Below are 26,396 nucleotides of genomic sequence, written 5' to 3' on the forward strand. Positions count from 1 at the left end.
GTGCTGTAATCACCCGAACAACCAACCGCTTGAAGTCGCGAAACCCGTTTTAAAGACGTCCTCGGTCGTACAAAACTGAAAACAAAGGCTAAGCCAACACAACATCTGATCGCTGTGGCAGCTCCAGATGATGTACAGGTGAACCCAAAATAAAACGGAACAGGCGAGCGATGCTGCTGATGATGATGTTTAGCGGCTTCCCCTTTGTAACGGGGTGGCAATGCACAGCGACCTTAGTCGTAACGCCACTGTACAATCACCTCGCCAAAAAAAAAAAAAAAAAAAAGAAACTATGAAATTTTTGTGCCAGTCTGACTTCTATGTTCGCATGTCTTCCCAGATTGTTCTCTGCTCTTTTCCCACCAACATTCTATCCTTCTTTTACTGACTTCTAGTGCTGTCCAATTCACCTTTCCTTTAATCTTAAAGTCAAGGGCTTCCGGAAGCTGGATGGCTCCCTCACTGAGGACTGGACAGACCTTTGCACTCCGTTACGATATGTCGCATGGTTTCTGGCTCCCTGCCGCAGCCTGCGCACAGTTCTTCCTGTACCGGCTCGCGGATAAGCGTTTTTGTCCGCAAGCAACCCGCCCGGGCTTCAAAAAGCAATGCACTCCCTTTGGTATTATCGAAGAATTTTCCCCCTGTGATCTGCTTCCCGATCCTGTAGATATCTAACGCACAAAACTATCAGCGCGGCACCTCACAGCAGAGCCCAAGCTGTCGAGATAGCTGAGGGAGCATGCGTGTTCTAGTCTCGTACAACGTTATTACATCTATTTACGATGGTCTAGTTAATAGAAAATAACACGCAAGAGCCTCCCCGGAGAACCCCCCCCCCCCTTGAGAAAAACTCCTGGTCACCGTAAAGTCGCTAGGTGAGTATAACGAAACAAATAGAGGAATTAACGCGCCTCCTGGACTTCCCAACAGCCTGTAAAGCAATTGACCACGCGGAGCCACATTTAAAGCAAGAGGAACGTATGATGATTCTCGCCGTGGAACCTGGGGTAAATTTAATCAGCCATGGAAATGCCCCGCGTGCACGAGGGCGTAAAATTAAGCGCATTTCACGCTTCGGAAACCAAGCACAACCGCAACACGCTTTGCCTCAACGTTACTACCGGTACGTTCAAGACAAATCAGGCATTAGATCGTCCGAATTTCCCCGTTTTTAATATATATAACAGAGTATTTCCTTGTTTAATTTTACAATTCCGCACACCGCTCGAATTCGCGCTCGAAGGTGCCGCCATTGCTGCTTCCGGCTTGGCTCGCTATGGATTGTCTGCGGCAGTGGATTCATGGTCGCGCAATGGGGGCGAGTTGGTCTCAGTGGGAGGTCTCGATTACTTGGTGAACTCGGGTTCGCTGTCTTCGCTGCAGCTGGCCGCATGAGCCACGGAGGCAATTGTTGTGTAGCATGCGTCGCTGTCGAGGACGCCAGTGCGATAGGAGAATGTCGCCGCAGACAGCGTGGCCGCAAATGGCGGAGGTCGTGCAGCGGCTGACGTGGTAACCCGTGTTCGTCGGACATGGTTAGCGAGCGGTTTCGGGTTCTAGCGCGAAGGTAACGACGCTGCTTGCGGGAGGTGTGGTGTCAGTTCTTTATTATTCATGTTTTTCCGAGCTTGCGCGCGCAAGCACGGCTCATCGAACAGCGCCATGGGCCTGGGCAAACTCATCGCGTGCGTTCTGGTCATGTGGTTGCTGGTCGTGCTTATGATCAGCGGCCCCCTTTTCCACAACAACGAACCGGACGAACAAGTGTTGGCGCGACTCACCCGAGCCGTGGGTGAGCTCGAGTCGCTCAAGCAGCAGAACGACGAGCTGCGCTCTTTACTCAACGCCATCAAGTAAGCGCAACATCTTTTTCTGTGTCGTGTGAGTTTCAAAACAAAGTTGCGAAAGGAACGCACCTCTCCCAATCTCTGTCTTGCCTTGGACGATTTGCATTAACACGGTTTATGGTTGCGCAAGTTGGTACGTCTCCGAACGAAACAGCGCGAAAAATGGGCCAGAGTAAAGAAACGACTTACACAAGCGCGTGTAATCACCCTTTCGAAGATTTGTTATTAGTTTGCCTAGCTAGTTTCGCGTTTGCTTCAGGAAGTGTTGCTCCAGCAAACAAGGAAAAAAGCGCACATCGACGCGTGTTTGAGGGATGTTTGGGCAAGTTTGTCAAGCGCAATTATTAGTGCACACCGACCTCTATTCTGTCCCCCAAAAGTTGTAGCTCGCCAGCGCTGTCGTTCGCGCACTTATGCGACTTCGGGACGGTTGCCTGTGCAGGCGTTCGTGGAAGAATGCACTAGGTAGAATACACTAGGTAAACTTGGCATTAACGGAGGCAAGGACAGAAGTTGTGATGAGCTATGTGACGCGCCGTTAATGATGGATTTTGTGACGATAAAAAGGTCAGAAGGATGCTGTGTTTTTGTCCTTTCAATAGTACGTATAATAGTAATTTTTTGCATTTGTTGTACTTCTACCTGGTATTGCATTGCCTTTGTAAAAACTTCAAAAATTCCTGCATTGGGGACTTGTTCGCGGTGAGGCACATGTTACTGCAAATTCGGTCGACACACTTGCTTTGTTTGCAAAAAATGCCTCGCTTCCTGGGGAGTTTTCTGAATTCTGAACTTGAATTTATTTTCTTTTGTGCTACAACAAGATTGTGTGCGATACAAGATTTCAGAAGGAGGTCCCAGACTGAAGGGGGGACCTCCTGTTATTCATTACACTGCTGGAAACACATTATATGGAGAAATATACCAATCAACAAAACACAAAATAATATCAGCGACATGAATTACGGTATATATACAAGAACATAGTAATCAAGAAACATATTAGCAATGCAAGGAAAAAAGGAACAAAACTAATATCAGCAAGATAAATTACAGTATATATGCAAGAACACGGTATTCAAGAAACGTATTAGTAATGCAAGGAATAAAAAATCAAAACTCTACATACTGCAACCAAGTCAAATAATTCAGGTGGAATAAGAACGCCCGCCAATTAGTTTTAAATGTATAGACGGTACAGGATGTTGTAATAGAAAGTGGTAGCGTATTCCAAAAGTGTATCGCCGAAAATTTAGTTGAACACTTTCCATAGTTCGTTGCTCCTTTCGGCAATAAATAGTTCATGTTTCAAGAAAATCGAGTGGAGTTACCATGAGGAAATTGGTTAGTACTAATTGACTGAAGGGGAAAGTTTCCATTAATGAAATTATAAACTAATAGGCTATGGGAATGTTTAACAAGTTGTGAAACTGACAATTGTGTTCAGTTAGAAGTGGCGAAAGGTTATAATATAAATAGCTTGATTTCGAACATGTTGCATTGGAGATAAATGAGTTTTGTATGTATTTCCCCAAGATGATATGCCATATGCTATGTCACTGTGTGAGAATGCATAGTAAAGTGAGATAAGGATGTGTTCACTAAAAAAGGAATGAACTTTATACGTAGCTTGCACTGACGTCACTATAGCTGTCATGTTCCACACAATGTCACACATTGTGTGGAAGAGGTGGCATGGTGTAGCTGGGCGATCTTACAAAAAGGATGCCACTGTGGGCATGTTTGCATGCTTAAAGCTGGCGCTGTAATGCCTTCACGGGGCATCCAGGGAGACCTTCTGGGTGGTGGGATGTGTGCCACCCGTTGAACAGCCATGGCCGTCAAACCCCATCTTTTGCGTGTAGTATCGATAAGTTTGGCCGTCTCATTTTTTGTCTTGCGATGATGTTAGGTGAACAGTGAAAGGTTAAAGCCACATGCAGCGAGTTTTGGGAACAATGCAAAAATGTAACTCAGTGGGTACAGTAAGCAGGTGGCATGGATGGCAGTGATGAGCGAACAGATTAATTCACAGCTGCTGGGGGCCTCCGTCGCTATCGCGCGCTTGTGGGCTGCAGCTGGCAGTATAGACACGAGTGGCAGCGAGAGCTTGTCACGGTCAAGGCCCCGGCGGCAGTGTATTAATTTTTTCGCTTGTCGCTGTTTCTCACACTGCCTGTCGCCCACTGCCCATTGAGTTACGTTTTCGCATCGCTCACCAAAATCGCTGCATGTGGTTGCCCGTTGGTGCAACACTTGAAAAGTGTGCTTTTTCGAAAGGGCCAACCCTAGCTGTTGAGGGGCGGTATTTGGAAGTTTCGTCTATTTCGTGTCTGTTTCAAAGAAAGCCCTGATTGGCTAAAAGCAAACAACCAGATGTGACTCCAGCATGGTGGAGCTACTGCGTCAAACCAGGGCTTCTCGGAGTAGACGATTTTGGCAGTTCTAATGTGAATGTACCGCTCATCGCCTTGTTCATGGCTCGCCGGCAAAACAGGGGGGCAAGAAGTAATGCTGACCTGCTTGAATTGCCTGCAGAAGCATTCCGCCTCTCGAAGAAGACTGTACGATGGCTGTGCGATGAGCTGTGAGGCAAACTTGGCTGGCATCACCGTGTGCTTAGTGTCGAGGACGAAGTGATGTGCACCGTTCGTTTCTTTGCTACCGGTGCTTTTCAGTCAGCGGTCAGTAGTGAAGAAACAATTTCGCTGTCGCAGCCCTCCGTGAGCTGATGCGTTCACACCATCGCCATCTCACAGTGAAATAAACAATTGTCTGCGAGCTTGATAGCTGTCGGGCAGACAACTGAAATAACACAAGCACTCGGAGTGAAATTTATAAACCTTTATTGGTACTTGACGAATGCACATACCAGCTTAACGTTCGTAGACTTGACATGAAGCCAACACGTGGTTAAGGAATGAAAATCCAGACCACTCATATTTTTTCATTTAGAGTGTACCACAGAACTGCCAATACCATAATAAACCATTTGAGGCTCTTGAAAAAGCTTGCGTCAGCATGCAGGGAGTGCATCAACGCTGGAATGCGGATGCCGAAAAGCCGGATCCTTTTTTTATTCCTGATTTACATCAATTACCAATTTACAATAACCAATTCGCCTGTTTGCGGACGACTGTGTAGTATTAGAGAGATATGTAACCCAGCCGACACAATTATCTTTCAATCTGATCTCATTGAGCTAGAGGAATGGTGTAGCCGCTGGCGAATGGAAATTGATGTAGAAAAAAACCAAACACATAATGTTTAGTTCTGTCTCCAAGACCGTCCCCGCTAACTACAAAATAAATGGTTCTCCAGTAGATTCAGCTCAATCATTCAAATATTTAGGTGTGTTTTTTGCGGCGAATTTAAGGTGGATGTACCACATAGAACACATAATTACTAAAACCCTTAAAAAACTTGGCCTCCTAAAGAGAAGTCTACATTTAGCCACCAAGGAAACCCGGTTCCATGCATGTAATTGCCTTATCCGTCCACCAGATTACGATTCTATTAAATGGCATCCTCATGGTGTAAACTTAAGTAACCTCTTGGAATCCGTCCAGATCAAGGCAACCCGGTTCATCACATCCGCGTACTTGCGCTACCATAGCGTATCTTCTTTAAAGGATTCGCTTAATCTGCCCTCGCTTGCCACGCGTCGCAAGTTGGCTCGGCTATCTTTTTTTCATTTGCTGTACCACAGCAGCATGCCGTTTTCCCAGCTTCGTATCACTCCACCGCCTCATATCTCCTCCCGGATAGGCGACACTTTCAAAGTTGGACCAATTTGCGCTAAAACAGGAAGATATAAAAACTCCCCCTTAGTTCTTGCAGTCGCATAATGCAACTCGTTGCCTGTTCACATCACGGAACTGTTCGATTCATCATCCTTTCAACGTGTGCTCAAAACATTTCTTGAAGTTCTTTGATGACGTTTGAATCTTTCTTTCTTTCTTTTTTTCTGTGCGTATACTTTTTTTCCTCTAGTTTAGCACGCTGATTGCGTTCTTTTTTTTGTTTTTGTTTTTAAGTTTTTTTGTTTTTTTTTTGCATGAACCCTTCTTCTATTCAACGCAATGTACTGTTGTTTGGCGTTGTTTCTGGATTGTACTTTCAGTTTCTCGATGCTATATTCATGTACAGCATCCTTGCCTTCATTGTTATGTTCTGCTGGAGAAATATACCGTACTTTCGTTCTTTACTGAGGTTCGGAACGGGCGGAAAATGTAAACACCCCACCTCCACCTTTCTTATCATCCCAAATAGCTCCCCATCATTGTGGCATGTGCTTGGGACTTGCAGAAAATTAGTGCACTGGGAGGCATTTTTTAAAAGGTTTGCTCACCTGTCTGTCAAATTACTTTGAGGAGATGGGCAGAAGTAGTCAACGGAAGCCCGTCTTGTTGGAATGCATGTTTGAGAATAAAAGGCTGGTATGGCGACCTTGAAGTAAAAAAGCGAGAAATGTGACCAAAGCTCTCCTGGAAAAGCTGAAACAATAATGTTTTATATAATTATTAACGTTGTAGTTGGCGTACCGGCCTTTTATTCTCGAACATGCCAACGAGAGTGCACTGAAAGTGGGGTGGCTTGAGCGGCATGTCTCTCCATTTGATGTTATTTTCATTCCTTATGCTCATCTTTCTCTATTGTACACATCTTCTGAGTGTGTTCTTTTGTGTTGTGGAATCGTGTGTGAGTCAGCCATGTGATGTTTGTTCCATTGATGTTATTGTTTTCATATCGAATGCTCTTCTTTCTCTATTGTACACATCTTCCTTTCCTCTCCTTTGCTTTGTTTCTTCTGTGCACCACGCTGAAGGCAAAGTTGTTTGGGGGCCCTTATTCAAATAAATAAATAAATAAAATTTGACTGGAGCTTTTCACCGTCTTCTCATCTTGCTAACCTAGAACGACTGTCCCTGTCTGAACGCTGTGATTGCAAATGTATATATTGTTACGACTTTTGTACATTGTCACAAACACTCTACGCTACTTATTACGGTATTGGCGGCGAGCGCGAACACAGGCGGCGCTGCGAAGCGCTCCTCCGTGACGTCAGCATAGGTATTCTTGCATTTGTCGTCTGCTTCACTCAGGATCGCTCTCCCTGCTGTTTCTTTGCGCTCGGTCAACGTCTGATGCTTGTCCGCACCAGAATTGGTGTGTGGGTAACTTTTTATCATAATAATAGGCTTAAAATCACATACACTAGCTCATGGTGTCAATTAAAGTATAGTTTTGGATACCGCTACGGGAGAAACATTGCCGCCGCCACCCCATTCCTTGCGAAGCCGGTCCTGTGCGGAGCGCGAAGAGTCGGAGCTAGGCGTCAGCTTGTCATGTAAGCATTCGAACAAAAGGAACAGTCAGCTGCTAATAACCGACAACAGCGAAAATGGAAGACCAAAACAAATTCTAGGCCTTCAGGGCTGTCGGCTTTGGGAGAAGGCATCACGATTCCCGGTAATCATATGTAAGGTAAAACAGTTTTTGCAACCTTGCCGAACGCTCGAACGCGTTTTGTCACATCACTTTACGTTGTCAAGTCATGAAGTTTGCCAACATGCACTATAGACTGCAAAAACTGTAGGTTGAGTTCCAAATAACCCAGTGTGTATATACGCGCGTGCTGATTCTACACCAGGCATCTAACCAGTATGGAGGTTTATTGAGCAAAACGAGTCACGCCTTCGTTAAATTTATAGTAACACATATATGTTTGTTAAGACCTGGAGGGATATTTCGGAACATTTTGCACAGCCATATCTTCCCGATATTCAGATATGCGTTATAGGAAAACTGCACTCAAGAGGAGGAGGAGGAGTAAGGGGAGGAGTGGAAAACTTTGTTTAACAATTAAATTGATCTGGTTAGTGGGCCGGGTCCTCAGTCCAGGACAAGAGAGTAAAAGTAATTTTCTTCAAATCATAGAACGCCATCCCGAGAAGCATAGGATTTGTTCTTCGCGCCTGGAAGGGTTGAAAAACAATAAAGAGCTACTTGGAATTCTTCTTCGGTTTCGAGTCTTGTAATATATGCAGGTATACTATTTATTACGTTAGTTAGCGAGTATATCATGCCTTCAACACCGTAATCATGTCATCATTGTTCGAGTTGAGAGTCAGTTCGTTATGATAACGATATAATCACAATAGAAATTCGGAGCACAAAAGCCGCCTTCGAGTGCTGTGGACCACATTGTTTAGGGCGCGATCGCAGTGGCGTAGCACAAACCTTCTCATTGTATTTGCATGTGAATAAACAAAGCACGCTGCGGATATGCACCTTCTTGCACGCAGCCGTAATGAAAGCCAATTTGTGAAGAAGGGAATGTATGCCATACAAAATGAAGGAAATATCCACACGACCTTTGTGAGGCTCCCAAACATCCTGAAACCTCCTAATACAGGGTGTCTAGCGACCGGGAAAACCGGGAAAACCGGGAAAAGTCAGGGAATTTTGAGCCACCGGGAAAAGTCAGGAAATTATCAGGGAATTTTTGAATCAAGTAGTACCAGTCAGGGAAAACCACTTTGGGGCCAGCCCACACAGTTTTAGAATAGGGGAAACCAGTGTTGGAGGCCCCCAAGAAGTTACCGAACACAACACGTTCGCGCGCGACGAAAGCGTAAACCGCATGAAATGCTTTTTGGTTTTTCTGCAAGGGAAAACGCGGCGCGTACGCCCGAGGCGCGCTGATGCCGCCGCGCAAACCACCCGCAGGGTGCGTGCCGAGCGGTAGGCGTTGGCAACATGGCGGCAGCACCGGCCGCGGAGTCGTTCGGTAGCTCCAACGGCCGCTTCTAACCGCTCTTTGAAATGTTACTCAAGGCACAAACGCACTTGCTTGTGCAGGAAAGGAGCCACCGCAGGCACGAAATCGTCGACGCGGCCGTGAAAATACCGCGCACGAATCGCGTGCAGAAACTCGCCGTGCGGTTCACGCAGCTGGCTTAGGTTGCTGGGTGCATTTGCGGCAGAGGGACGCCTAGGTGGTGCCCAAATCGCACGCAAAACGGGCTTTTTTTTTAGCGAATTTTAAAAGGCAGTGCTTTTTGGGAGCTAATCTTGAAAGAACTTCCTTATGACATCAGGAGCCAGAATTACATAATCAAAAAGGAACATGGTTTAGCGGGAACCCAGTGAACCGCATGGGGTGTTTTCTGCTCGCGAAAGCGCGCCGCGACCGTCACAGGCGCGCTGACGCTGCCGCGGAACTAGAGTTCCTTTATATATAGCTATATATATAGCTTATATATATAGCTATATAGAGGAACTCTGCGCGGAACTGCCCGCACGCTGCGCGGGGTGCTGCCGGCGGCGGCAACATGGCGGTGGCTTCGACCGCGAAGTGGTGACGGGAGTTCGAGCGACCGCTTCTAAGCGCTCTCTATAATGCCGCACAAGGCACGCACGAAGTTGCTTGTGAGGTAAAAGAGCTTATAATGTGGGAGAAAATGGTACAATAAAACATCATCCGCGCCGCTACTGAAAGGGCCCATGCAATACCTGCCGGCGTGGTAAGCCTTAACATGTCTGGCGGAGCCAGCCGGCTGCCTCGAGAGCTTCGAAACTGCCGCCATGAGGCGCGCGGCTCCCCATTGGCGCAAGTCGTCAGGCTCCTCCCACTGCCGCGCGCGACGCGCGTCATTTTCTGAGCGAGGCAGAAGCTGCCGCGCGCGCGAATCGTCGACGCGGGCGTCAAAAAATCGCACGCACAACGCACCATGCTGTTCACGTCGCATGTCAAGCCAGGACAATCAAGAAAAAAAGCAAAAGGTGCTTGCTGAAGCGCAACTTGAAGCTTCTATCCCGCAAGATGAAATAAACTATCTAAAGCCGTAACTGAAGGCAAGCAAACCTCAAACAACAAACTGCAATTAATCAAAGTGGTTTTTGAGAATTAGGGCACTTGCAACAAATGTGTTTTTCCGTATGATAGAATGTGTTTTCTCTACGCTTTTTGTATGCTTCACGGACCGTTTCCACAAAATGGCGCGTGTTGTATTGGTCAGGGAATTTCAACTAAAATGGTCATGGAAAACCTGGAAAAGTCAGGGAAATTGAATTGGGCAATTTGCTAGACACCCTGTAATAAGAAGTTGGTGACGGCGCAGATAAATTAATGCTTTGGGCAGAAAAAAAAAAGCAAGAAACATTAATCGGATACAAGACAACAACGAAAGAAACAGAAGAAAGCCGCTTTATTTCCTGCTGTGCGATGAGCGTGTAGAGGCCGCTGCTTGGTACGTAGTATTAGACTGTTGAGTCTTCATAGGAGCATCTCAAAAGTACTGCTGGGAAGCCTACGCATTTTGAATACTTATCGAGAAGCTCTGATCGCTGATCCTCGCGAATAAGCAAGAAAGGACGAGTTACACACGATCTTTTGACCGATACTCTGAAGAAAGTTGTTCTCTATCTCTTCCTGTGTCGCAAACTTGTGGGGGTTACAGCTTCAAATTATTCAGATGCGTCAGAAGCTGGCAAAATAACTGAGTCGCTAGAAATACGCTTTTTAACGCACTACAGCAACGAAGCGGGCGATTTCTAGCCCAGGCACTGTTGCCCCTCACAAGCGGAGTGTAGCAGACGACAGCGGCGCGAATCCCTAAGCCGACGTCAGAGCCAGGGGGCGCCACTCAAAGATCTCACCGCCAATAGTATCTGTCCCCTGGCAAACTGACATCAACTCAAAATAGCCACAAACTTAACTGTGAACCATTTCAACCACATACTAATCTATTTAAGCACAGCTTCGTTCCCCAAACAAATAAGAAATGTGATTTACTACCAGGTGCAATTAGGTCATTGCCTTTAGAGGAATCGTCATATAATTTAATTCGGTCTCTGTTGTATGCATTATTACCTGCTGTGTCTGATCTTTGCGGAACATCGGTGAGTTGTTATGTGTTGCGGAATATCTTTGTGGTGATTTGTGCAGTAAAGTGTTTCTGCATTCAATGTTCAAACTCACTCCTGCAATAGCGCTAATGGGCTGCAGTGTGTAAAGATAAATAAAAATTTTAAAAAGCGATCTTCCTGGATCGGAAAACAAACTCGAGCACCGTATTTTAGCACATATAACCTGCCCCTGCATATGTTCCACACCCCCACTTTCAGCCCGCCGGAAAGTAAACAAAAAACCCTCGCGTATTGCCCCCACATTTGATACAGGAAAGGCTGCACCAAAGCTATATATACTGCCCAAGCTACACATCACATACTACGTAGACAGAAAAAGCGTACATTTAGCAAGTAGAATACACCGACTGCAAGGCAAAAGCCACAATTCACTAATAAAACTCAGTCGTTAGGGTGTGGTTGTCCTTGTTTTTTCTTCCTTGTCCTTGTATGTATTGTGCAACCGCTGCCATGGAAGGCTTAGTCAGTGTTACTGCGCAGGAGCTTCATGGCACAACGCGCATTGCTGTGAAGCTGCACTAAAGGAAAAACCCGCATATTATCCGCACCCCTACTTTGCCCCTGAAATTTTTGCATTTTTTGTGCGGGTTGTACGCGCAAAATTACGGTCGATATCATATCTTAGATAAAGAGAAATAGACTTAGGCAGGACATGTAGTGAGACGAAAGGACAACCGGTGGACAATTAAGGTGACTTAGTGAGTGTTGCTGCGCAGGAGCTTCACAGCACAGCGTGCATTGCCGTGAAGCTGCACTAAAGGAAAAACCCGCATATTATCCGCACCCCTACTTTGCCCCTGAAATTTTTGCATTTTTTGTGCGGGTTGTACGCGCAAAATTACGGTCGATATCATATCTTAGATAAAGAGAAATAGACTTAGGCAGGACATGTAGTGAGACGAAAGGACAACCGGTGGACAATTAAGGTGACTTAGTGAGTGTTGCTGCGCAGGAGCTTCACAGCACAGCGTGCATTGCCGTGAAGCTGCACTGAAGGAAAAACCTGCGTATTATCCACACCCCTACTTTGCCACTGAAATTTTTGCATTTTTTGTGTGGGTTATATGCATGAAAATACGGTAGACATCATAGCTCAGATAAAGAGGAATGGACTTGGGCAGAACATATAGCGAGACGGAAGGACAACCGGTGGACAATTAGGGTCACAGAGTGGATACCAAGAGATGGGACTTCAGGGGTAAACTGTGGTCTTCAGCAGTGCAGGACAGGAGAGGTTGGAGGCCAATGGGAGAGTCACAACAACAACCTATTCAGGTCCTGCAGTGGACCTAAGCAGGATGATGATGATGATGAATGTGATGATGATGATGATGATGATGATGATGTGCTGCCATGGTGCAGGGAGCCCGGTCACAAGGAACCCCAGCGGCCCTCACCCCAGCAGCAGCAGCAGCAGCCGCCCTTGAGCAAGGGGTGTGAGCCCAGCGAGGAGTACGAAGTTCGCCGACGCCGGGTGGCCAACGGGGTCCAGGAGCAGTGGTTCTATGCACGGGCGCAGCTGCGCAAGCTCCTGCCCACCCTGGACAAGGGGGACCAGGCCAGCCTGCAGCGCATCATCGACAACCTGGCTGTGTACCGACGGTAACCGCTTTGCTGCTGCCCACTCTATGCCTGATCACTCTCTTTTTTGAAGCGAAAGCTTTCTTATGCCCCGTTCACCGGCAAATGTAATGTCATTCAAAGTGAATGGCATTAGCTGTTAATGACATTCGGCTTGGCCGTGCGGGTCTACACAGCGAAAGAAAAGCCATTTGATAGTGATAGCGGTGATGGTTAGCAAGCTCGCAAAACCGCAAAATTATATTTCGATTGCATCTAGAATGCTTTCATACGTAATATCTTTTGACAGCATAATAAGAGATTACTTTCTTTCGAATAAAAATAAGAAAATCACCGGTTTAGGTGACATCAGTAGACATCACAAGCCGAGACAAGTCCGCAAAAAATCCGTATTAGGGTAGCGTGCACACTGGGGATGATAATATGATAATTTCTTTTTTCTTAGTACTTGTTTGTCTTTCTTTATTTGAAAAACAACATGAAGGGGAAAATATAAGTTACAAACAGTTTTTAGAAACAGTCTTCCTTGGTTTATTACTGAACTTTCTTCTCTAGTGACGTGCCGCTGCTGTCGAGGCTGCTCATGTGGCTGCTAAATGAGCTACCGAACCTGAGTTAGCCGCTTAATGTCATTCGCCTCAAATGTCGTTCGGTATTCGTGTGTAGCGCCAAATTAATGACATTTAGAGTGAATGACATTTGCCCTGAATGTCATTAGATCTGCCGTGTGACAGGGGTATTAGTGGGACCGATGATGTCCCGTCAAAAAACAACCGTATTTACTCGAATCTAGGCCGGCCTCGATTCTAGGCTGACCCCCCAAATTCAGAAGGTCAGAAAATTGAAAAAAAAAAAAAAAAAAAACTTGCCTCGAATGTAATCAGAGTGAAAAAAAGGCACTGGACTGAGACTAGAACGTGAATTTTATTTTTTGCAGTTCTTGTCGCAGCATGTTCAAGGCTCACTTGCAGGCTGAACCCAAACCGCGAACTGCTTCTTAAAACGAGTGACCCAGCCCCTGCTGGCCTTGAACAGAGCCCACACGACGCCTCGAATGTTTCTTCCTCACCTTTGCCTGTATTATCTCTGTCGTCACAGGCATTGCACCCCCTCTTTGCTGCTGGGTTGTCAGCGGCTTGCTTCTCCACCTTGTGGTGTAGATCTTACTTGCGTCCTGTGAAGGTGCAAGAAAGATCTACACCCGGCATATAAGAAAGCAGCTTTGGGATAGTACCAAAGAAGACAGAAAAGCGGAATTCAAAATCAACAACAAAATCAAAATTGACGATGACATGTTTGAATGTGACAATGCCCGAGCGAAAAGAATTCCTATCCCTCGGCGCAATACCAGAACAGACTCGGACGCAATGAACTACTAAAGATCGTAAAAAGAAGACACTCCGTTGCACGAGTTTAAATGCTCGAAGCATAATAAACAAAACCGCGGACTTAGAAAGCCTTATTATCACGTATAAACCACATATTTTGATAAAAATTACGCCCATCTTCCTGCGAGGGAACGCTGATGTGATGCGACGCATCGGGGGGTTCAGTTGGCGTTTCCATTGGGTCGGTATGACTGTACACCCAAGTCACGTGGAGTCGAACGAGAGCGAGCGCTGACTGAACCGCCGCAGCGCGCTACCCGCTTTATATTCACAGCGCCTGAAGGAGAGGAGACAGCGGAGGAGAGTCGCGCATGCGCGCACCTGCGCACCGGAGCAGACGCGAGCGGAGCGAGCGCGCGCGAGCTGTTGTTATGATAATGCGACGGAGTGAGAGTGTTGCGCACAGCTGTCAGAGAGAAGAACAGGGGAGAGTTGCACATGCGCAGTGAGTGTGCGGACAACGCCGACGCCGACAACGACGCAGGAGGGACATACCCCAGAGCAAGAGATGCATCGCATCTAATAACTGAAACTTGGCTACATCGTGATATTGACGATTCTGAAATAACACCACCCGGATTAAGGTGTACCGCAAGAACAGAGGCTCTCGAGGGGGAGGTGTTGCTATTTTGTTTTTAGAATCTTTACGTGTAGCCAGATTAACCGATATGGATGGACTAGAATGTATCGTCGTTAAAGCAATATTTGAAGAACTTCACGTCATTATTGGTGCCTTTTATCGCCCTCCTAGCTGCGGTACGTTTGTCGAAATATTTAACGAGTTCTTGTGCTCCTACGGCAAACATTCCTCTAATATGCTCCTTGCGGGTGACTTTAATTTTCCTTCCGTAGACTGGCAAAACGACGTACCTGAAGCCCTTACATGCTAGTTCGGAGCCGTTTGTTGACTGCGTAGTGCTTCATGGCTTAACGCAACAGGTTACTACATACACTCGAGTGCAAAATGAAGCTGATTTCGTATTAGACCTGTTCCTTGTAAATAACGGCATTTTGCGACGAAATCCCGAAGTTGATATTTTCTGGGTATATCGGACCACAAAATCACCTGCCTCACTATGCAATTAAATGTTCCTCTTCAAGCTACAAAAGAACAATGTCTAATACCCGATTTTACACGTGCTAGTGATGTAGACATACTTGATGTGCTTGACAGCTCATTTCCTGGATTTGTTTCTATGTGCGGATCAAAAGAATATTCGATTGACCACATCTGGGGTTTTTTAAAAAGCCTAGTGTTTGACACAATGAATAAATTTGTACCCTTCCCAAGGAAAGTACTGAGGCAGGATAATCCGTGGATGAATAAAGAAATCGTACGCATGGAACGAAAACTAAAAAAGCAACGAAAGCAATGTAAGCAGTGCCCATCAACAGCTGCCATTGATAGAATGCCTGATTTGCGAATGCAACTGAAAGACAAAATTAAGACAGCAAAAGAGCATTATCAGCAAGTGTCGTTAAAAGAATTCATGAGTTCGTCTCCAGACAAGTTCTGGCGTTATCTCGCACCGAAAAAGAACTCTGTTATCAGCCTTTACGTAGACTGCCTAGATGTTGCAGATGCTTTGAACCGGTATTTCTGTTCAGTGTTTACTGATGACGATGGAAACATCCCGCAATTTCCTTCTTTCATTGAAGTGCCTCCTATCAGTGACGTGTGTGTCAGTGAAGAATGTGTCCTTTTCCTTCTGCTTCAGCTAGATGTTAAAAAGTCCCCAGGTGTTGATGGCATACCCAATGCTTTCCTTGTGAGACATGCTGAGTGGTGCACGAAGTACTTGTGTTTACTATTTAACAAATCTCTTGAGTGCTCTGAACTTCCCGAGGACTGGGTGTATGCTAAAATCACTCCAGTACCGAAAGGTAACGAAACCGCTCCCACTTATCGTCATACAGACCGATTTCTATTCTTTCCACATATGTCAAAACTCTCGAACATATTATATTTAAGCACATTTCACAATTTCTTGCGAGCAATTGCATTGTGGACACCCGACAACATGGCTTCCGCCGTGGATGGTCCACTGTAACTCAGCTTCTGGAAACGGTTCACGACTTCGCTGCAACACTGGACAAACGAGGGCAAGTGGACATCATTTTCTTAGATTTTGAGAAGGCGTTTGACCTTGTGTCGCACTCAAAATTACTGAGTAAATTGACGGCTATTTTGAAAAATGAAACTTTACTGGCATTGATTAAAGTATACCTTTCCTACAGGCAACGGAGCGTAACCGTTAACGGCGCATGTTCCGTGGCCTCGTCAGTACTTCCTAAGGTCCCACAGGGCTCTGTTCTTGGGCCACTTTTCTTTCTCGTTTTTATTAACGATATTGTACGTGACATACAGGTAAAAATTAAACTTTTCGCAGATGACTGCGTTCTTTACAATGAAATATACAACCATAACGATCAGGTCGTCTTAAACGCATCACTTGAAAAAATACAAACATGGTGTACTAGGTGGCAGATGATTCTTAATTACAAAAAAACTGTTTCGATGACCATTACACGCAAAAAGGCCCCATTGAAGCACACGTACCAAATAAACGATCATAGTCTAGCTGAGGTATCATGTTACAAATATTTAGGAGTTTTAATCACATCCAATCTGAAATGGAACGAGCACGTCACGTACATTCCGAAAAAGGCAATGCGAAAACTCGGATACTTAAGGAGAATGTTACCCAAATCTTCTCAGGATACCAAACTGCTAGCTTAGAAAACTTACATCAGACCACTATTAGAATATGCTTCAATCTGGGACCCATATACTCTAGTTAATACCAATAAGTTTGAGAGCATACAAAGAAACGCCGCGCGATTTGTTTATAGCTCATACAGCTGGAAAACGTCTCTTACGAGTCTTCTCCACAGGGCCGGTTTGGAAAGCCTTGCGGTACGACGTTATCATGATCGGCTAAAATTTTTTTACTTGATGTATAACGATAGACTTCATATTGAAAAAGAAGCATACATCCAGCCAAGTATTTGCCGCCCAACACGATCCAATCGCCCGATGAAAGTCGCTGAATTTTCGTGTAAAACAAACGTCTTTAAAAACGTTTTTTAGTCTTGTGTAGTTGTTATCCTACCGATTGCACTTGTAGAGTTTTATTTTTTCCGGTTCAAAATGTTGTACCCTTAGAAGTGTATTTTTATGCTTGTATGTTATCCCGTTTTTTTCTCTCTTGTATCGCCCACACCTGGTCAAAGCCTGGCATCCAGGGTAGCAGTAACCTCTAAATAAATAAATAAATAAGGCCATTCGCTCGGCGGCGCAGTTGAAAAAGTTCGTTCCGCTGCTTCCACCATCGGTGCCCGTCCTTTTCATTGACTCCGAAGTCGCGCTGTGGTACGAGGTTTGAAGTTCTCTCAGCCTCCAAGACTACCTTCCGCTTAAAAGCCAATTGGTGTAGTGACACCGCCTCGTGGGCACCATTGTGCTGCAAACACGGGCGCTTCTCGAGGTCACGCAACGACGTACGCAAGTAAGCACAGAATCATACCTGCCAACTCTCCCGAATTGTCCGGGAGACTCCCGAATTTTGACCTAATCTCCCGATTGTACGAAAGCTACCTCGAATCTCCCGAAAAGTAAACGCCACAGTAGAGGCGTTTTTTTTTTTTTTTTAATTATTATTTTATTTTATTTTATTTTAATTACGGGCATTGTTAGTCTTTCCTGCTGCAACAGTTGTGGTGCTGCGGGAGAGCACTCCCTGCAAAACATCTAGTTTATTGCAACTATGCCGTAAAGTACCGCTAAGTATATTCTAGGCACTATAGACTGCTACAGAGTACCGCGCATCTGGGCGAAGGCCGGCCGCGAGACGCGCTCGCCAGCGTACCGAAAGAAGGTGAGGGAAAAGGTACCACAACTTTCGCGTCTGTCTGTCGTAGCTGACGTTCCACGCATAGTTTTGGCACGAAGCGTTGATGCGAGTACTTGCTGCGTTAATGCGGCGTGTTGTCAACTTGAAATTTGTAGCAACGCCAGACACTTCGGATCGCCAACTGCCAATGGAGATCGGTAGGTTCGGTGGAAGGGGGGCATGCGTGCCACGGCGGTGGTGCCGATCGAGGCGGCCATGGCCGTGTGTGCGGAAATCTGTTGGGAGCGACCTCCGCAAGGATCGCTAGCTACCACCACTGAAAACAGGTCTTTCATGAATGCGGGAGGCAGGCATCATGCTATAGGAGTCGTCGTTTGGAGCACAACCGGGTTTGGCGGAAGTGCGAGCGCATTTTGTGCGCTAATCCTACGCCCCCTGCCTAGGCGTCAGTTGCATGATTTCCAGAATTCAGTTGTAAGGTCGATGGCACTGTCAAAAGCAAAGAAGTACTAGCAAGTATTTCTGGACTCGTACACAGCTGAGTTTCCGTGCTTCGTGACTTCGCGAAAAGAACAAAGCAGCTCAAAATAAACATCCTTACCCGTTTCGGATTCCAGTTTCCAGTCTTAGTCATTTGCAAAAAAAAAAAAAAAGATCCTTTTTCGGTCCCCCCTGGTGAGATCTCCCGAATTTTCATATTGCTAGGTTGGCAGGTATGCAGAATGCTGAGAGCTGGGTTCACAACGTATGGTTCACAACGTATGGTTCACAACGTTCAAACAGGCAAAATGGAGCCTGAAAACCATAGAGTTCTGAAAGCCCACTGAAAACCTTCCAGCTTCAAGTCTGTGGCCGCGAGATGGCGTTGAGTGTCTAGCGGTGGCAGGAAAGTGGCATCCTTGAATCTAAGCCGACCCCCAACTTTCGTAAGCGACTAAAAAAGTATCAGCTTAGACTCGAGTAAATACGGTAATGCATTTCCCTGTAGACTCGTTGGTCAACCGAAAAGCTCTGATAAGTTCTCTGGACACACGACGCGTGTGTGGATGCAGGCTTCCCTTGTGTCAAAATGTTTACTTGAACATCGCGAAAAAGGAACGCTTCTAGATAAGACAGTACACGCATCGATTATAAAGGAGTACAGTCGTGTATGTTTATCTCATAAACTATGTATCGGTATACATTTGGATTGTTTGTAGGTGTGTTTCGTTCGCATGGGTTCATTCTTCATTTGCGATTTGGTTTTTGGAAGGCTTGACGATCGATTTGACGCACTTTCAGTGAAGGTTGGTCGCACCTTTAGGGATTTTTTTGACGCACTTTTGATGTCAGAAAGATTTCGTGCTTCTCGGTATGGCATGTGGGCCAGCGTACGGGATCTAAGGAGAACCCTGTCTAGCTACACTAGAGTGAGTACCACTCAGCTGTTCTAGTCACACAGTGGCGTCTCAGCACTTGCACACGTGTTGGAGTGCTCACGGGCGGTAACAAAGATGTGGCTTTATTGCTTGGCGGGGACAGGCTTGTTTATCAAACAGTACAAGTGAAGTTCTTCCCTACGGGGCAGAAACTTGGAGGCTCACTAAAAGGGTTCAACTTAAATTGAGAACGACTCAGCGGGCAATGGAGCGGAAGATGATAGGTGTAACATTATGGGACAAGAAGAGAGCGGAGTGGGTCAGGGAACAAACGTGTGTTGAGGACATATTAGTAGAAATTAAGAAGAAGAAATGGACATGGGCGGGCCATGTAATGCGAAGGCAAGATAACCGTTGGTCATTAAGGGTAACAGAGTGGATCCCTAGAGAAGGCAAGCGTTGCAGGGGGCGGCAGAAAGTTAGATGGGCAGATGAGATCACGAAGTTTGCGGGGATATATTGGTCGCAGTTAGCACAGGACCGGGGTAATAGGAGATTAATGGGAGAGGCCTTTGCCCTGCAGTGGGCGTAGATAGGCTGCCGCTGATGATAATGATAAGTGGAGTTCAGTCTGGCTAGTAGCCTTGGCCAGTAGCCCCTGGCAAGAGCCAGGTTTGTGCCCGTCTCGGAACGGAATATTGCCTCGCAGCACCATCCAGCTGGACCTGGAGGAGATGCGGCGGGCAGACGGGTACGACAGGTGGCGCCAGGCGGAGTCGCGGGCGCTCTCGGAGCTGGTGCAGGGGCGGCTGTCGCGGCTGCAGCACCCGGCGGACTGCGGCCGCGCCCCCAAGCTGGTGTGCAACCTGAACAAGGGGTGCGGCTACGGCTGCCAGGTGCACCACGCCACCTACTGCCTCATCGTGGCCTACGCCACGCGCCGCACGCTGGTGCTCAACTCCAAGGGCTGGCGCTACGCGGCCGGCGGCTGGGAGACGGTCTTCCGGCCCGTCAGCAACAGCTGCACGGAGGCCGGCGCGCAGGGCGTCGGCTGGGGGTCCCACGCGGAGGCCTCGCCCGTCGTGGAGCTGCCCATCATCGACAGCGTGCAGCCGCGGCCGGCCTTCCTTCCGCTGGCCGTGCCCGCGGAGCTGGCCCCGCGGCTGACACGTCTGCACGGGGACCCGTCCCTGTGGTGGGTGTCGCACGTGCTGGGCTTCCTGGTGCGGCCCCAGGCGAGCCTGCAGCGCTTCTTGGACCAGGCGGCCCACGACATGGGCTTCCGGGGGCCCGTGGTGGGTGTGCACGTGCGCCGCACCGACAAGGTGGGCACGGAGGCCGCCTTCCACGGCCTCGAGGAGTACATGGAGTGGGTCGACGACTACTTCGAGCTGCTCGCCCTCCGGGGGGGCAACACTGGCCCGCTCCAGCGCCGCGTCTACCTCGCCACCGACGAGCCCAAGCTCCTGGACGAGGCGCGCACCAAGTGAGCCCCTCCCTACCCTCTCTCTCCGCTTGCCCCGCTTCCAGGGTGTCACAAGGACGAAGGCGTAGAAACGACACCCCATTCTGTCGTGGTAGTGTGGTTAGGCAGCAGCTTGGAGAAGAGCTGTTTCCATTCTGGCGTGAACAGCCAAGAGCCAAATTTAACTTGTTTAATACATGGTGAGTAAAGAAAAGCAATGATACAGGTAGAAGCACACTGACGTGCTTAAAACCTGAAGTGGGCAGAGAAACGTTCTTTCGCAGAGCCCAAAGATGCTTGCACTGTCTTGTCAAAAAGCAAGCCTCTCATAGTCTCTGCAGCCACCATCAAAACAAGCGTAGACAAATTCAAAGCAGAGTTCAAACGCACAAGCAAAAGCACTTTCCCAGAGTCGGAGAGGCGATCACTCGGACGCCGCAACCAGCCGCCATGCCGAGACCACCTGCCGCGGTGGCTCAGTGGCTAAGGCATTGCGCTGCTGAGCACGAGGTCGCGGGTTCGATTCCTGGCCGCCGCGGCCGTTTTTCTGATGGAGGCGAAAAGTGAAAACGCCCGTGTGTACGAGATTTCGGCGCACATCAAAGATCCCCAGGTGGTCAAAATTAATCCGGAGCCCTCCACTACGGCGTGCCTCATCGCCTGCGTTGCGTCGGTGCATTAAACCCCACAATCAATCATTCAATCAGCCATATCAAGACCACGCATAATATGTGTGGTCTTGATATGGCTGACTGAATGCAGCATATGCATATGCGGCATATGCAAGACAGTTCTGGTTACACACCAGTCTTGAGTCTTGATGCCGCATGAGCGCCATGGCATGTTCTGACTTGCACGGTTGTGTTCTGTAATGGGGCTTCGGAGCAGACCTCTGAAGCTCCACAGGAAAGTTTGATGGCGAGTCGCATTGTGCGCAGTTGAAGGCTGCGCGAAAGGGCCAGATGCCAGTGTGGCTGTTGCTTCGTGGGGCTTTCTCACAGGAGGCTTCCCTCATCCCTTATAACCGATCACCATGTAATGGACTGTGGTGCAGGTATGTTTGCCTCGTCCATTTCTGAATGGCTGTTGCTACAGATGCTCGCAGACAAGCATGGTCCAGGCATTGGTCGGTGCTGTTGCAATTAACTGGACCGGCAGCAAAAATGTGGAGGTGCGAGAAGCACAGGGTGGCTTACGTCCACCACGGGGTGTGTGGGACACCTGAGTCAGTGGCCCTTGCAATGGCAGGTGGTTTTTCCAAGAAGCAAGCACCTAGTTTTCTTGCATCTCTGCACATGCTACACATGAACTTTATGAGGTGGACTGACCGAAACGACGAGGCAAGTTGTTGGGGTCAAGCACTGTGACCAAACTGATTAGGACATGCTGGTTAAGTATACTATAAGCAGAGTTTAAGGGAGCGAGAAACTTTTCCCAGCGGTCTTTTTCCTTTTTTTTACCGTTACCATGGCAAAGCATCAATTGGAGCGCTAAATTCCCACACATAAAAATTGGAACGCTGGTCACCTCTCTTTGGGTTCCTAGCTTGGGAACCTGAGGTGGTTTTGAGCCCGATCCCTGGGGGCCAAATTAGAAGCTTCTCAGCCATACCTCTTGCCGAGCATTGCAGTCCCAAGGTGCGGTCCTTTCCTCCTGTAAGAGGGGAGGGAGACTCATTTGCATGGCCAGAGCAGTTCCTGGACAGCCCAACGCTGCTCCCATCATAGAAATTCTATGGGCAAATAAAATACGGAGTTGCTTTCGAGCTGCTCAGAACTGCTCTGCACAAGCAAATAAGAGACGTGAACTTTATTAAACTGTGCTCATCTTCAGTGTGGGATGTTGGTGGCGGTTGGAGTTGGTCCAGTGACAACCGAGGCGGCTGTGGCGTTTTGGGGATAGGGCTTGTGCTAGGTGGATTAGGTGCAGGCAGGTTGGGCCTGGATATGTACTTGTGGGGATTAGTCTCCAGGCTTGCCCCTGGGGCTATTGCGAGTCCCATGTTTGGGGTGCTAGATGGGAGAGGTGGTAATGTTCCCTGATGTGTGTATAGGTTGTATTCACTGCCGAGGCACGCATGCGGGCAACCGGTTACATCGGGCTCCGCCACCAGTTACGTCGAGCTCCGCGGGATGGCGGTACTTGTCCATGCTAAGCACATGATGTGTGTTGGACGTTCCAAACTCCACCCCAGCGAACGCAAAGTAATGCGTCGAGTCCAATGTGAGTGTGATTAATAACATCTCTGTTGGCACCACCTATGAGAATTGGGTTGAAGGAGAAGAAAATGACCACTAAACTTTTCAGTGAATACCACCTATAGTTAAGGAGGCTGTCTCCGGCCTACCCTGCCGCCATGAGAGGGAGGTCTGCAAGGGGGTCTGCAACTCGATGGTGCGCTGTGTGGGTGCTCCATAGAAAGAGAGGAAGTGTGGTCGAGAGAGAGTAACCCCCCTTGTTGCTGTTCCCTTTCCCTCCCCCTGTGGCGCAGGTACCCCTCGTACCAGTTCTTCGGGGACAGCCGCATAGCGAAGACGGCGTCCCTCGGGCAGCGCTACAGCTCCGAGTCGCTGCGCGGAGTGCTGCTCGATATACACATGCTGTCCCGCTGCGACTACCTCGTCTGCACCTTCTCCTCACAGGTGGGACCCCTCTTTTGTGCCCTTTCTGGGAGTGGTGCAGGGAAACTTCGTTACAAGAGGAGACACCCAGGAGACCCAAGAAACATGTCTCATTAATTAATTAATTATACCTTACAGGCCCATTGAAGAGCATTGAGTAAGGGGGGTTACATTTCTGTAAGGGCATTAGAAATACTGGGGAAAAAGAAAAAACAAGTGCACAATATAAAGTTAGAGTAATCATCTTGCAAAAGTCAATAAAACGCATAATACACGTTTCTAATAAACACTTATTACAAATGCACACGGTTTTTTAGGAGCCTAAAGCAACAGAAAAACACTCAAATACAAGGGGAACCAAGGTCTCTTGAAACCAAGGTTGCTTGTAACCACAAATTCTAAAAACACTGTGCAGTTGGGCTAGATCAATGCATATTTAAACAGATCAACAAGAAAATGCTGACTATATCTTGAAGAAATTATTCATAGTAGTTTTGGAGACTGCAGATTGTATCAGCTTCCCTCCCAACTTTTTTAAGTAAACCACTTCAATTTGCAAGCCTGCTTGTTGTAAAGTGCTCTAATACATTTGTCAGCCTCAACTGCCGACACTTTCTGTCCTACAATGCCCTCGTCATCCTACTCCTCTGGGTCATCCTCTAGGGCAACATTTACTTGCGCAAGGATCACAGGGTTTGTAAACTTTCAGAGCCCACAAAATGCCCACATCTGTGCACACAAACTCTTCAATAGATTTTGTAGCCTCTGTGGTCTCTTTGATGCAGGCTTTTTAGCATCATTTTCAAGACAGTTTTTCAACAGGATCTTCCAAAAAGGGCTCTCTTTCATCGTGTCTCTTCGAAATAGTGAAGAATTTACTCTCGGGACATGAAAAAGTTGCCCTTTGTAACAGAGTGAACCATGTTGCTGGTATGCGATGGGAAGCGAAAAAAAGTGGCAGTGCAACGCCGGCACATGCAGGAGGAAAAGCAATCACAAAAAGAACAGAACTCCCACTGGCACAGTTTCATGCAGGGAGCTCGCGAACACTGCAGAGGTGGGAAATTTGAATTGCATTGGGTGGTAGTGGTGAGCGGATGACGACGCTAGAACCCATTATGGTGAATCTCTGCTGTGCACTTCTGACAGCTTTCACATTTGAGTGGAACGGCTTTAATTTTCATTTTATTCATTGACGGAAAGTGGGGGTGCGGTTATTGCAGGGGTGGGTTAATATGCGCGAAAATACGGTACCTTGTGGTCGGAGGCCCCGGCTGAAGGCGGGCAGCACGTTACGTGCTGGTTGTGAGCGCATTGTTGCTGCTCCATGCGCAGGTTTGCCGGCTGGCGTACGAGCTGCTCCAGCTGTCGCACGTGGACGCGGCCGAGCGCTTCCGCTCGCTGGACGACATCTACTACTTCGGGGGCCAGAATGCGCACAACCAGCGGGCCATCTACAACCACACGGCGCAATCGCCAGAGGAGATCGACATGCGCGTGGGCGATACGCTGGGCATTGCGGGCAACCACTGGGACGGCTTCAGCAAGGGCGTCAACCGGCGCACGGGCCGCCACGGGCTGTACCCGGCCTTCAAGGCCGTCCACAAGCTCGACGCAGTGCCCTTCCCCCCACCCTAGCCCCCTCCCCCCCTTTTGTTTTACCTGCTTTTATTGAAGCCCCGTTCGGTGGCTTTTAACATGCCCCGCCCCCCCCTGGTGGTGAAACCACGGACTTTTCACGGGGGGGCCTTCTTACAACATTGCGCGCGTTTAGGTTCTTCTCGGGATGGTAATAAATGTTTGTTTACGGTACGTGTTTACTTAAACTGCCTCCCACAAGCATTTATTCGGGCCGCACAAACTCCCAGCTGCTGCGTTGAGGGAAATGGGCAGTGGGATTCAAGCGGTCCTCTTTCGGCCAAGTTGATGCAGAAATGGTGCCACTATCTTGCCACATAGTGTCACCATTGTAGAAGTGCGTGATTGAATTTTGTATTGACTGGAGGTTGCAAGTGTATCCTGCTGTGCGCTTGATCATACAATTTGTACGTGTGCGATTTGTACGATAGGTCATTCGATTTGTACGTGTTTTAGTCGCCCAGTGTGTTCCATATGCACAAACACTGCACTGGCTTCGATACATTGATTGTAGAATAGTAGGTGTTTTCACATACTACTACTCGCTCTGGTGATGAGAACGTACTTTTAGCAGGTGCTTTCTCGTTTCACTCAGCTTCACAGCCAGCCATCTTTCAGCCCGTAGTGCTGGATGGAACAACGCACTTCGGAACAACAAAAGAAGCAACGGGGGCAGCTGCTCTCTCATATTCATTGCTCTTATTAAAGGGGCCCTGAAAGGCATTTTGAGCACACTAAATGAACTAGCGCAATCGTTAGATTGGGTCGTCAACGTCACCTGTGGCAAGTATTACTCTTTTACGCGCAGCGGAAAGCTCACACTTTTGTTGCAAAGTTTGTCGCCCTTTTCTCACCCTTTCCTTCGTGTTTTTGGACGCCGCCATCTTCACATGTCTACATCATCGATTCCCTGATGTTCGTCACGAGGTAGAAATCCTGCTATTGGGCGGCTTTTTCACGCACTTCCGGCAAAGAGATGTGTCGTCTGCTCAGCGTCGGCTCGCCGGCTGATCTGCCAGCGGAGTGCCGGAGTGCTTTGGCATTTTACGACAAACGAAAAAAGTGTAAACAAAGGCTTAACCGTTTGTATTGAATGCAACACGGCCATAACACGACATGGATTTTATCTTACGTGAGTACGTACCATAAAGAAAGCCCCGTGGCACTTCTTTGGTGCAATCGCAGAGAACGCCCTGAGCCGAATGCCCGGGTTTGACGCGTACATTTTATTCAACTTCAAAACAATCCAGAGATGCGTTTCGAACGAACGCACCGTCACAACATGCGTTTTCAAGTCTGAACCGCGATTGACAGACGGTGGGTTGCCTCCTCCTGCCCGTCGTAAATTCGGCACTCACCTTACACCCGGTTTGCGGGGACGAACAGCAAGTCACAACTCTGGCGCGCAAGCGAGAAGGCTTTTAGCCAGGCACACTACACATACCCCATGCGAGGTTGAGTGGTACGTCGTTCGAGAAAGATAATCCAGACCATGGGAAGCACTATCCACCAGCGGAAGTACAATGTCGCATTTCATCGCGAAACGAAGGCGTCCACAACACACAGGAGGCGATGCACACACACACACACAGCTTCGGTCGCTGCATTGGTTTAGCTGCAAGCCTCGTTCGGACAATCAGCGATGCTACGACGATACAGAGCTGCGTGAGGACGACGTGCTAACCACTTCACGTATTTAAAAACACA

General features: G+C 47.8%; 1 protein-coding gene across 1 annotated transcript; it reads left to right on the forward strand.

Moving 5' to 3' along the window:
- Window positions 1–1,284: 1,284 nt before the first annotated feature.
- On the forward strand, window positions 1,285–24,877 carry LOC144149611 (alpha-(1,6)-fucosyltransferase-like). The gene is made up of 5 exons (XM_077681252.1): window positions 1,285–1,856; window positions 12,147–12,386; window positions 19,675–20,451; window positions 22,922–23,072; window positions 24,387–24,877. The coding sequence occupies exons 1-5, from the start codon at window positions 1,618–1,620 to the stop codon at window positions 24,687–24,689; spliced, it is 1,710 nt and encodes a 569-aa protein (XP_077537378.1). The 5' UTR covers window positions 1,285–1,617; the 3' UTR covers window positions 24,690–24,877.
- The last annotated feature ends 1,519 nt before the right edge of the window (window positions 24,878–26,396 follow it).

The sequence above is a fragment of the Haemaphysalis longicornis genome, unplaced genomic scaffold (assembly GCF_048455015.1).
Source record: "Haemaphysalis longicornis isolate Haplotype H1 unplaced genomic scaffold, Haemaphysalis longicornis Haplotype H1 scaffold_8, whole genome shotgun sequence".
In the NCBI taxonomy this organism is placed as follows: Eukaryota; Metazoa; Arthropoda; class Arachnida; order Ixodida; family Ixodidae; genus Haemaphysalis; species Haemaphysalis longicornis.